Here is a 13,108-nt window from a genome sequence, read left to right on the forward strand (position 1 = left end):
AGTCTAGAGAGCTTTGAAAGCAGTCTCCAAATTGCTTTCTCGGATATAAACTGCTCGAGAGAAATCCGTCGCAGCTCTGCTGGTGATAACGTGAGAAGCTGCTTCCCAAGCTAGCATGTGTCTAATATTGATTTGAGAATAGCAGTAGCAAGTGTGCTAATAACTGTGGAAAGAAAAGGATTAAATGCGCTTGGTTCTACTGCTGGATTTGTGTGTCCGTGATATCTTAAAGCTGGAAACGCAGAAGCTGACTGTGTGAACGCATCTGAGCATCTGCTCAGAAGCTGGTGGCTTAAACCCCCGAGTAATGGGGGGAAATTTGGGTAATGCAAACATGATCGTGCAAATTAGAACAGGTCCGTAGCTGGCTGTCGCTTCTATACGCGCAGCGCTCGGAGGAGAGGCGCCAGGAACGGCAAGCCTTCTTCCGGGCGGGAGCCGGGGCGCCCGCGCCAGTCGCGCCAGCCGTGTCCCCCGCGGCGGGGCCACTCCCCCGGCTGCGGGCGGCCGCACGCACGCACGCAAGCAAGCAAGCAAGCGCGCCGGGGCTCGGGCAAGCGGGTGAGCGGCCGGAGCGGAGCGCCTTTCCCGGGACGCCGAGCGAATGAAAGCGGAGAGCGAGGAGGCGGCGGCGCGGCTCGCAGCGCTGCCTTTCTGGAGCGGAGGCCGGGCTGCGGCCATGCAGGCGGAAGCGGACTGCTTGAGCCCCGCCGCGCGGAGCCTGGTAAGCCGAGGGGAGGGAGAGGGGCACGAGCGCCCTGCCGCCCCGGAGCCGCTCTCGCCTGCCCCGGCCTCGCGGGTCCAAGTGCGCCGATCGATCGCGGAATCATTTCTATTAATGCGGCGCTTCCCTGGCTGCTCCGTCTCGCGTCGGCTCCGGTGGCGTTTAATCAGTCGTGCACGTTTGTGCACGTTTGCAGTGAATTCACATGTAGGAAACATAAATATTTTCCCCCTGACTAAGGACAGTGGCTTTAGCTCCATTAAGTATCTTTCCGATCCTCTTTATGTGAGTCCTTGAAAGGTAGCCCGTATCGCTCGTGTGTGTGTTGAAGCTCGTGAATATTCATCGAACTGCCGCTGCATTTCTGAAGTTGCTCGCTACAGGCGTCCGCGCTGCGTGTTGTACGGCTGAACGTGCCTTTGCGGTCTGGGTTCAAAAATAAGGTTTGCAGACACGTTGTGTGTGCTGCTGTTCTGACTTTGGCGGGTGTGTTTTCTTTTGTGTGTTTGTTTTATTTATTTTTTGTAATATTTGGAATAATCTGAGAATTTAGTCTCATTATGGACGTCGTGCTTAATTTGCAGCAGCTCTGCGCTGGGGGTATTAGCAAACTGTGATTCGTGCCGCTGAATAACAGTCGCAGAAAGTAGCTAAATTCTTCAAAACGCTTGCAGTTTTCTCAGAGCACCTTTTAGAAACCAAGATATTAAAATCCAAACTGCTTACTACGCTGTTTGGCACGGGAGCAGACGTGCTGGATGACTTAGTTGCGTGTTTTCTAAGCAGAAGTGTTCAAAACAGCCCATAAAATTTTAATGGACGGATTACTCGGCTGCCGACCTGGGCCGTCGCTCTCCCAGTCCGCCGTTGTCACCGCGTGAGTGAGATGGAAGCCGTCACGCAAGCCCAGAATGGGCTTCTCTGTCCGGCTGAGACACCGGTCCGTGCTTATTGGGAGGTAGGAGAGCTGGAGGTTGACTTCGGTGTGCATGCTGCCCTTTAACAGCCGTACGCGTCCGGGAGAAAGGTGAGGAGCTGAGCAGGATGTGGACCGACCCATCCCTACGTGATTCATGGGCACGTCGTCCTATGAGTAAGTGGTGCAAAGTGTACTTATCCCTCAGTAAGAGAAGGTGTCTTTGTTTTTCATGAGTTTGTAATGCTTCGTTAACGTAAGTCAACCTGTGGCCTTGCTGGCTCCTTAGCAATAGGTCGTTAGTCTTATCCCCTGCATAACCCTGAATATTTCTTCTGCCATTAGAATAAATAACTATGAAATACTTCCTAATCTGTCTTTAGGCCAACTTAATACCCTGAAAAATCCAAACAATGTGAACTTTATAGCGTTTGGCAATATCCACGACTGACACAGTGGCTTTAAATAGATCTTAATTTCAAGATATTTTAAAAATTGCTTAGCACTTTTTTTTAATAATATCTGTGGCTGAGTCGAAACAGCTTGCTGTCTCCGAGGTGCTTATTTTCCTCCTGTGTTTGCTTCGTGAGACTCGGATGCAAAAAACATTGGCTGGCCTATATGTGCTAGTTTGACCTCTAACCATCGCTTCTGGACCGTCTTGTTCCGCTGCCCCGGAGCGCGGGGCAGCTCGTGGATGTAAATTGTCTGCTCTCCCGTGGAAACAAGGTGGAGAAAAGCCTCGCGACGTGTCAGCAGCTTTAACCGACGGGCGCCTTGGTCTCCCGGGTTGTGGGAATATTGCAAACCAGGTGCCGCTCGTCTAAAGAAGTTTTAAATTGTTAACAAGCCTTATCAGGTTTCTTTTGTCTGACGAAGCGTAACCTAGAGGAAGCGGAGTGAATGCTAGCATGTAACGCGTGAGGGAAAAGCCGGATACGGATGGGGACAACGTTACTCGTCAAAAATTATGCTTACGCCAAAGGCCAATTGCTGGCTGCACCTTAAGCACGTTGGCAATGAGTTTAAATCGGTGTGAGAATAGTTCTCACGGAAATGTATTAGGTTGCTGCATACAGTTTGCAAGTATAATCTAGTTGGGCAGGCGAATGTCTTAAAATCATGTTGCTAATGTGATCAGAGGGCTTTCTGAGCGTGGCTCATGCTGGCACAATATCCCTTCAGGCCTCCACAGAAACCAGGCGATACTAATTTTGGTTATTAGTCTTAGAGGCTGGTTACTCTGAATACATCTCGCACTGAGGGCTGCTGCTCCGAGACGGAAAACTCTCCCGAACGCGGCTACGCGGTAAGGCACCGGAGTCGTTCTGCGCCGCTCAGAAGAGCGGCCTGGTTTCCGGCCTTTGTCGGCCGTTCCTGGGGGCTCCCAGCTCGACAAGGAACATCGGGGCGTTTCGGAGAGGAGGAACACCTTCCGGACACGGGTCACCCCGGCGGGACACCACGCCAATTCTCTCATTGACTCGATAGCTAACGCGCAGCTTCCCTGAGCTCGGAGAGGATGCCCTGCTCCGGGCCAGGAAATCCTGGTTTCCACCTTCGTTGCCAGATGGGAGAAGGAAACGTTTGTCGCCTTTTCCAGCCGAGATAAAATATCTGGGTTTTTTTCCAGGTGCGGCAGTGCTACAGTAACGAACCCGCTCAGCGGGCGCCTGGTTTTCGCCTGTTGGGAGCTGAACGTACTGACCTCCTTAAGGCACGATAAAGGCCTGCTGCTGCCTAGGACGGGATTTTTCTGCTGCAGATAAACCGGCTGTTAAACAGGGCTGTTGAGCGCAGAACGGGTAGACCAACAAAAGCAGCAAGCATTGCATAGCGCAGCCGTATACTCAGGTTGCAGCTCGGCAGCTAAAAATTTTGGGGGGCACTTGCAGCACGTGACAAAAATGCTGCAGGGGTGTGTGGCTGGTGTATTTGGCCAACTTAAATAAAGGCAATTTTTTCCAGCTGGTGTTGCATTTCCACGTTCTTCTCAGCAGGGCGGTTGCCTTCTCCTCCTGCTTTGCCCCGAGGACTTTACAGAGCCCCCCCAGGTTTTCTCATGCGACGTGCATGATAGAACTGAAGCCGCCAGCTCTCCTTGTCGGATGAGCAATGCTTCCCAAAAGGGAAGTTACAAAAGCTTTTTAATGATTGCAATTAGACCTCATCTTTTATTCTTAAGTTTTTGCCAGTGCTCTGTCACTTTTGATTGAGGCCTGTATTACTCACTGAGTCACTGCTGAATTTTAGATGATTTTAAGATTGCTTCACCCTTCAATTTTAGTGGTGCAGGTTTTTTTTTTTCTCCATCTTGAATCCTTTGAATAATCATTTACTTTGGCAGCCTCAAGACTTTCATTTTTAGCTTTTGCAGTCTGTATTGTAAAAGTCTAGATGAATTTACTGGTGGTTATTACGTTCAGCAGCGCTGGGTCTCTTGCGGGATAGGAGTGTCCCTCTGCGTCCGCCACCTCCCTTAAAGGTGACTCGGGGCTGGTCCTTGACGGGTTTATCTGCTTGCGCTGGAAGGAGGCCAAATTCATTCAGGCAAAGCCTGTTTCGATTTAGTCAGCAGAGAGAGAAATGTGAAATTCAAGTTGCTGTTTGCAGGCTGTGCAAGAACTCCAGATATTTATAGCACAGAACTGCTAATGTGAAAACAGAGCCCTGGACTTCCCGGGAGTGCGGTTTGGAAAAAGGCAGGCCGGTTTAGTCCTGCCCCTGCTTTTGAGGAAGGGCTCCTTAGTGAGTCCAGCGCTCTCGTCTGAAAGCCCGTAGCCGCCAAAAAAAAGACCTGGATCGCCGTCTCGCTGAATTCCTCTGATCTCCCGAGTGACACCTGGTTTGTCACCAAAGCTGCTTACAGAACGTCAAAAGTGCTCCTTGTAATTAGGTAGCGCTATCAATTAAGGCATGGTAGGAACAGGGTGATGAAGACCATGCCCTGTTCATTTAATGACCAGCCTGACCGTGGCAGAGCACCTCCCTGAACGCTCTCCGAAGGCTCGTGCGGAGCCTCAGCCGAACAGGAGCTGCAAACATCGAGGTAAGGTAATTACCCTGCGCAGCGGCGGGTCTGTTTTTGCTCTTTTTCAGCTAATGACTTTCCTGGGTATCCGTGAATTTTCTGGAGCTGTTACTTATCCCTCAGTTCTGATGGGAGGCTACATGCTGTTTCTTAAATTTATGCACTTGCCCCGGAGCAGAAGTGCCAAAGTGGGGTGTATGTTGAGTAAGAACGTGTTGATAAGTCTTTCTCAACCCATCTCACCTGAGGAAGCGGGATAAATTTTATTTGGAAATACCTGGTTCATGCTTCATCATCATCTTAGTGATATCAGTACTGCCAGGTAGGTCGAGACCGTTGCTTGTCGTATTGATCGTATCGCTCCGCTGAGAGCTTGTTCTCCTTGCTTATCGGTAGCCACACGTAGTCTCATTTTACTGCGGATTTGAAAACTCATGGGGGAAGGATGGCCCGTTTCTTAAAAACCAGCTTTGTCCGGTACAAAGGAGCTGGTATCTCTGTCGGAAACCCTGATAGATATAACAGCGCAAGCTTCTGGATAGCACCCAGGCACTGCAGCGAGTTTAGAAATGTAACGGCCAATTTATCGGTAGCATTTGGTGCAAGATACGGGACCTTAAGGAACTAATAGCGGTGTTCAAACACATCGGGTGAGGTTACGGTGAATCCCAGAGCCGGGCTTTTCGTGGCTGAGCAAGGCAGGAGGATGAGAGACACTGGTTTCTAATCTGAAAGAGGGCAGGTTCTGACTTGACCCGGAGAAAGGAAAAAATGACTTTGAGGATGGTCAGGCATCGGAGTGGGGTCCCAGAAAGGCTGTGGGACCCCCAGCCTCAGAGGTTTTCAAGGCCCGACTGGACGAAGCCCTGAGCAACATGGTCTGAATTTGGTTGACCTTGTTTTGAGCAGGGGGTTGGACTGGAGGTCTCCCGAGGTCCCTTCCAGCCTGAGCGATTCCATGATTCTGTGTTTTGATGCAGTAAAAATGAGTTGTTTTAAAGTACTAATGTTCTGGGTGGAATAACGTTGTGTCGACTTCTTGGTCAAGGTACCAGTATGACATGTGCTCATTGTGGAATTTGATATCTTAAAAAGTTAAAAAGCAAGCTGCAATGGAATAATTTGGAGACACCCCTTGGAGGGGCAGTTACAAATATGTCACTTGTCTACCTGAAATGTGGTATCCCGTGTGCGGAAGGTCGCTTACTGTGACGTTCCACAAAGAAATCTAATTTACTGCCGTTGGTATCGGTATCTAGGGAACCGGTGAGCCTTGTTTTCAAGGAGGATCTAGAAGAATTTGCAAAACATTTATTTCATTTTCCACGTTGCTTCATTGCGTTGTTATGTTCCCTCCTGGACAATATCTGGCTCCGTGACACAGCTAGAAAGCATCTAAATCCTTTGGCCTGTGTAATACAGGGAGACCAGAAGGGCTAATGTGTACGTGCGTGCTGAGCGCAGTATCTGCATGCAGGCATCTGGTGTTCATCCAGCTATTGAAATTCATAAAGGAGATATCCACAATAATTTTAATACCAAAATAAACTTGTTTCTGTCCTTTCTGGCAGGAGGGAAGTTATAAAAGAGTTATGTATTGCTCAGTATATTTTGCTCGTGGAGATTGTAGAGAGTCCTTTGTTTTTCTTATGGGAAAAATATAGCTAATAATTTGCATCGATGTTATTCTTGCCTTCCCCCAAATCGGTCCTGTGCTTTTTAGTGTCCCCTAGTGCAATGCTCAAATGTATCTACAGGGTTAGGAAAGTTTCCTTTTTTCCATTTCATGCTGTTTCTTAAGATTTACAGGTTGTGTCTCAGTGTGCCTGAACGCTTCTCTAAATTGTAAGAAGTCAAATGCATTATTTAAACCTGTATCTCCCGTTTTTTCCTCTATCTCCCAGCAAGTACTTTAATGAGCCGGAGTCCTAGGAGCAAATTTCCCCTTCCTTAGAGCGCATGCAGCAGCGCTGTAGGTTTTTGTTAGGACGGCTCCCGGCAAAAGGTAGCTGTTGGGATTTCGTATCACACGCATCGGCTCGCAGCCTTTTACGCTCAGCGCCGAGCGCGCCGTCGCTTGGCTCTCTAAATAACAGCCCGTGGAGATGGCGCAAGCTGGGCGTTTGCAGGTGCCAACGTGGAGGTCTCTTAAAATGCAGGTGTGTTTTGCAACGTCTTTCCGAGGCAGAGCCGGTTATCTTGAAATTCAAGCAGCGAACTGAAAAGAAATCGATGCTCTGTGTAAACCCAACGTACTCGCTCTGTTCTTTCCGCCATGGGCATTTTACCTTCGCAGAAGACTTTCTGTTGTTGCAATTTCTAAAGCCGAAGCCATCTGCGGCGTGAGAATTAAAAACTCGCTTCAGTTAAATATACTGTATTTGCCCAAGAGGGAGCTGAAGCGGTCATCGAAATGAATCTGCCTGCAAAGCAGTTAAATTTTAGGGGCAAAGGAATTCAGTGGAGGAAGATTTTGAAAACTGAAGGACATCAGTGTTGGAGGGGATGTTTTGGGATGGGTTTTGTGTGTGTGTGTATTTCTTGTATTTCTTTTTTAATATAACATCAGTTAGGTGGACTAAATTTTTGTGCAGTGGCTGTCTATTTTTTTGGGGGGGGGTGGGTGAGTTAACTTCGGCAGCACCGCAAGGTTCCCACCCATACGCAGGTTTAGGAATGGAGGAGCTGAGCGTAATCCCGGAGCGGCTGGTTGGAGCGATCCCTTTGCTCTCGGCTGAGCTATTAATTGCGCTGGGGGAACTGCTCCCAGTCAGCGCTGTACCGAGCCTGGACCAGCTTCTCATACTCTCTACAACATTTCCTGCTTTTTGCCCGGTATTAAAAGCGGAGCGTTAAAAACGTTGCTTTAAAGCATGCTCTGGCGCTTCCGACGCCGCTGAGATGAGCAGGTACCGCAGATCTCGCGGGGGGCCCGTTCTCGGCAGGTCCCCGCCGTAGCGAGGCCTGGACCCGAACGGCGACGTTTGGCCGCTTCGGTTCGGCTGCTGCGTTTTCTCGGGCTCCCCACGCCGTTGCCCCGGGTCATTTGGGGCTTGACTGCACGTAGCCGGGCTGAGCAGCAGCGCGCGGGCGAACGCTGCGTTCGCGAGCGTGCGTGTGCAGCCTCCGCTGCTAGGAGAAATGGCGCGTAACGCGTTTGCCTCTCTTAATAAAGCTGTTTTCTCAAGACAAGTGTTTCCTCTCTAGCCATACAAATAGTAATTAAGAAAAAAACAACAACAACAACACGCAGAGCACTTTTAAACACAGCTGCTAGCTGAGGGTAGCGCCTGCGCGGGGGTGTATTACCTGCCTACGAAGCATAACAAATTATGGAAGGCAGGGCCATTACTTGCAATAGGGAACTCACTCCTACGGAAGCGTTTGCAGTCTTGGCGAGCCTAGCCGCCTTACTTCGTGCCCCGCTTGAGGAGGGTGTTTGACGTTGAATTGTCCGGCTTTGATTTCATCGTTACCTTCCCCTTTGCAGGCTGAAGCGAGGCTCGCGGCGAAGCGGGCGGCGCGGGCGGAGGCACGGGAGATCCGAATGAAGGAACTGGAGAGACAGCAGAAAGAGGTACGTTCGAGGCTTTGGGGAGGTGTTTCGAGCATCTTGTTCCCTGAATATAATCCATGATCCTGGAGCAAAGGGTTAATCTTTGTTTTGCCGAAACATTAATAGTCTCTGCGGAGCTAGGGTTGCTCAGTTAGTTGATCATAAGGTATGAAATGGCCTGAAAAAAGAGGGACTGTGGCAATAATTTTATCTCGGTGAACCCAATGTAATTATTCACAGCAAACACTGGTGGTTAGTTTGCAATCATTGTTTAATATTAAACTTTGAGATATGCAACTTGTATGTGCACTTGGGGCGGAGGGGGAAGGTGTTCCTAGCACTCTGTGAGAAATCTAATGAATATGGAAGAGTCTTGGCGCTGCCGTAACTCTTTCCTTGCAGGTTGTTCTGCTTTATTGCCACGAAGCTGGCGCTGTGGTCAGCCCTCTTTCTAAAAAATGATGGTCCGCTGTTGGCAAAAGTAACGGCAGAAATTGAACTTGGCAAAACTTTGCCTTCTCCAAAGTATTGGAGTTAAAACCCTAGCGTAGTCGCTCCCCTATCTTGGAAAAACTAGTTGTTTTATACTATCAGCAGAATTGCACACTGACATACAGAGGCACAGTAGGAGATTACAGGCTTCCAGTGAAGGAACGGTCTTTAATGAAGTTAAAGACCAAAAAGGCTTGTTCTCCTGTTGCGTTTGACAAAAAGGAGCTGTACTGAATGTCCTTCCCTCTGCACCGAGAAACCGAGATCATCGTTTGCATGCAAGCTTTAGCAGCTGAAAGGGTGCTGCAAGCCCAAGTTGGCAGAGGTGACTGAGCCAGCGACAAGGACCAAAAGGGTTTAAAACTTGCATTTGTTAACATGCATTTCATGAGTGAGCGGAGCAGATGTAACGAGGCCAATAGCAATCATAACTTACTTTCTGGAAACAAATTCTGAAGGGAGGGAAAGAATGAAGGAAATTAAGGGGAAAAAAATACGAGGGAAGAATAAATGTACCTCTCCGCTTTCAGGTGCGGAGAGAAGGCCAGTTTAGCTATTAAAGGGTGCACCAAGCTCTGGGAGCAGAGCAGCGCTGTGCGGGCTGCAGTGCTTGGCCGGGAACGGGAGCAGCCCTTGGGCACCTTGCCCGGCCTGAGCGCTGTGCTTGGAGCGTCTCGGCTAGTCGAGGCACGCTTGGATGTGTCTTAACGCACTGCAGCCGCAGCAGGGTTGGAGGTACCTTCAAATGCACCAAAAGTGACAGCGGCTGGGAGCACCGCTAGCACGTACGATGCTCGTGGAAGAGAGGCGGCTCGTAATCCCGCGGCTCCTCCTCGAGCGGTGTTTCTCGTAGCCCTGGCCCCAGTGGAAAGGCCTGGGCTGCCGGAAAGCAGCGGTGCTGTCGAGCTTCCTGCTGCGCCTGCACCCGGCGCGATGGGATTTGCCTAGCAGCCTCGGAAAGATCCGCAGCAAGCAAAAATGATGCCACAGGTATTCGGGCGGCAAACTAAATATGGGCTCTATGGCAGCTGACAGCAGTGTTACCGTCTAATTTTAGATAACATTAATGCAGCTGATGACCCCTTACCTTCAAAGATTAGGACCTGATGCTGCAAAGAGCGTCCTAGTAAACGGAAATTTAGCCATGAATCGGCTGAATCTCTTGAAAAGATAGTGTGCGTGCTCCTGCAGATAATACCCGAAGAGCTAGCGAGCTGAGGATTTGGGAAAATCTTTTCGTATAAATAGAAATTGAGTGGTACACGATGTCATTCTAAAATACCAAATTCAGGGCAAGCTAGCCCAAATAATTCATTATAATCTGTTTCCTGATTCACTGGAATAAGTTATATAAATGTGGCTGTACATTTATTTAATATTTTGCAAGTGTGGTCATCCAGGAAACTTTTCAAAAAGCTTAATCGCAGCCTCCAGCTGCGCGGTAGAGCTAGTGAGGACGGCTGCAACAAGCTTTTCATTGGCACGAGTATCTTGCAAGCGTAAGGAAAGAAAACATAAATAAAAAATATTCTAAGTAGCAATCAGCACAAGGGATTTGGCATCTCTCCCTTCTTTGGAGGAGAACGTACTGTGATGCTGGTGTCTGTACAGCTTGTTTTCTGCCATTTCCACTTTTCTTCACAAACTTTTCAGAGTAATAAATAGCACATTTCACCCAGCTGCCACATTAAATAACTGGGATTTAAAGCACTCGCTTTATTACTTCAGAAGGCTTTTTAGAGCCAGTTTACAGGAGTTAAAAAGCAATAAATAAATTTAGTGCATGTGTGTGTACTTGTTCATGCTTAGAGCAATGTGCGTGCTCTGACAGGCTGCTTGTGCAGCAGGGATCGCTCGAGAATATATATTGTTGCTCTAGGTTAAAAGTTTCCAGATGTTACCATTACAAACTATAAACACGGCAGTATAGCTCGCGGTGGCGTTTCATGATTTGGATCTGGTGGCTGGAAATTGGCTCCTCTCCTGTCCACCATCTAGTATTACAGAACTTAATCCGGGCTTCATTTTCAGCATCTTAAAATAATTAGGTAAATTTTGCATTGTGAGTTTACATGTATGACTTAAGTAATATTTTGCTTGCTACCGCAAAAGAAATTTCAGTAAAAAAGCACAGGATAGCTGAGATTTTTGTTCTCTCTCCGGTGAATGGTTTTGTATGTAGAATGAGCTGCACTTTTATTAGAAAACTATTAAAATGCCCTGCGCTGTATTCTCTAGGCTATAAATGTGTGAAGCCTGCTCCAAAGACTAGTCACAACTGTGGAGTAAAGCTCACCGGTAGCGGTGGGCAATACACGATCCAGCACCAAGCTCCTTCTGCTTTGGCAGAAATTACTTAATGTAGCGTGCGTAGCTGCCAGCAGGACTTGCCGCAGAGTTGATGCTTTCTTTTGCAAATTGAAAATTGAATTTGTCTTCAGCCACATTGTTATCCAGCTCCTTTCCTTTCCGAAGGGGCGTACGATTGGGAGCTCGCGGCAGGCAACCTCCTTGCAGATGAGCAATCGTGAGCCCGCGCAGCGTGCTCGATTTAGTGCGTTTATCTTTGCTCTGAAATGTAAGGAAACGGCGAGCAGCAGAGCCCAAATATGGGTTTATTAGGAAAGGAAGGCAGGTAAGTGAATCGTGTTCTCCAAAGCTGAGAAAAGAAAACAAGCACAAGAATCGGGGTCTGTGACATGCTGATTTGTGAAGATAAGGGTTGAAGATTGATCCACCGAAGACACAAAAGATTAAACCGGAGCTCTCCGTAGGCTTTCCGGCATCCTTCAGCGTGCGGTAGGTCAGTGCAGGAGAGCTCTCGTGGGGCCAACGCCGGTGGACTTTCTCCGTTGAAAGGGCGGCTGCAATAGGTGACGCTTCCTTGCCCGTGTCTGTGCTCCCGGCGCCCAGCTGCTGGGCGTCACAGCCGCGAGGGACCCTGCCTTTTCCCTTGCCACGGTCTTTACGCGCTCTGTTCGCAGTTGCAGAGGTCGGTGCGTTTCCTGCACCCTTTACAGTTGCGTTTGGTGCTGAGACACATGGTTGCGTAGGCACAGATACGTAGTTTTAATTAATACAGCAGAGCAAGTCAAGAGTTGGCTCAGTTTTCTGAGTAACAACTTGTTCCCGCTGGGGGTTAAAACGGAGAGAAAAAAATTTCTTTTATATTTTTTCCCCCCCCAGAAGCTTTGCATAAGATATATTAAAGCCTTTTCTTTAAGAAATATTTCACAGTACTGTTTCAAGACACTTAAAAGCTGCAGCGTTAGGGGTAATTGCAGTGCAGGTTTTGTGTAGGAGTACCTTCTGCCTGCTCTGCTGGCAAAGTTTTAAACGTCTCTTCGAGGACGCACGCTCGGAGACCACTGTTTAAACTGACATTAAGCCTGCAGTGAAAAGAGAATAATCTCCTCCCACTCTTTAAGCTGCAGAATAAGATTTTTACCTGCCGGTTCACCCAGCAGTTGAGCCTGTACTTTTAGTTAAAGGCAAGCGCGGCGTGCTTGTCTCCCCGCTTCATCTTCAGCTCGGACTTTAAGGGCACGATGCAAAGACCCTGTCCCCTGCGTGCCTGTAGGAACAGGAGTGAGCACTTCTAAGGCGTTAAGCTGGGCTCTGCGGTTGCCCTTCGCGGTTAGGGGAACCCGAACGGGTCCCTGAGGCAGCGGCTGACAGGAGTCCGCCGCGTTGCCCGCAGTCAGCATCCGCGTTTAGCTTCGGAAGTGCTCGGAGAGGCACAGGGAAGCGGTGGGTTGGAAAACACGTCTTCTGCTTTCACGTGGCTTTACAAAGCGGATTGGTCGAGGGCAGTTCTCCCCTTCAGCAAAACTGAGCTCTACCGCTGGCTTGTATTTGTGTGCCGTTCAGCAACGGTTTTGTAGAGGCAGCAGCGCGTTCGTTAGTGCCTGCAAACGGTGCCAAGGATCACTGGAAACTTATTAAAAATTGCAAAAGCAACCCGCAAAGAGACTGCTTTAATTCTCCCGCTAGCGCTTGCAATACACGTGCCCAAAACCTCCCGAATGTTTCGATGAGCTGCCGCTTTCCCGTGGGGTGGAAGATGCACGGGGTGGATGCGTTTGTAACCACGCTCTGTCAGTTCGGGACAATTTCTGCCTTCCACGGAAGGAAAGATTTTTCCGTAGCTAATGCTATTTGCTTTTATTGGGATGGTAGGTGCACAACTGTCCTTCTAGGTGAATGTCTGGGCATCCATTATTTTTAAGGAGGGGGGTGGGAAACGCAAGAGCTCTCAGCTCACAGCAGGAGGTCTCAGCCTGGAGCTCCAAGTGTCAAGTGGGAATATAAACCCAAATGCTGCATTTTAGCTAGCCAGAGGCCTAGGGGATCAGCACTGCTTTCATTTTACCTGACTTTGCAGGGTTT

General features: G+C 49.0%; 1 protein-coding gene across 4 annotated transcripts in view; it reads left to right on the top strand.

Annotated features, from left to right (window-relative positions):
• The window catches only part of LRRFIP1 (LRR binding FLII interacting protein 1), a 94,838-nt gene that overhangs the window by 39,992 nt on the left and 41,738 nt on the right, over positions 1–13,108 (top strand). For 3 of the 4 annotated variants that reach the window (XM_067298717.1, XM_067298714.1, XM_067298716.1), the window contains exons 1-2: positions 519–724; positions 8,162–8,248. In XM_067298717.1, the coding sequence (XP_067154818.1) occupies positions 605–724; positions 8,162–8,248 (207 nt within the window). In that variant the 5' untranslated portion in view covers positions 519–604. Of the gene's footprint in view, positions 1–518; positions 725–8,161; positions 8,249–13,108 lie in introns of those variants that run through there. The other variant, XM_067298715.1, reaches the window with a different exon arrangement.

The sequence above is a fragment of the Apteryx mantelli genome, chromosome 6 (genome assembly GCF_036417845.1).
Source record: "Apteryx mantelli isolate bAptMan1 chromosome 6, bAptMan1.hap1, whole genome shotgun sequence".
NCBI lineage: Eukaryota > Metazoa > Chordata > Aves > Apterygiformes > Apterygidae > Apteryx > Apteryx mantelli.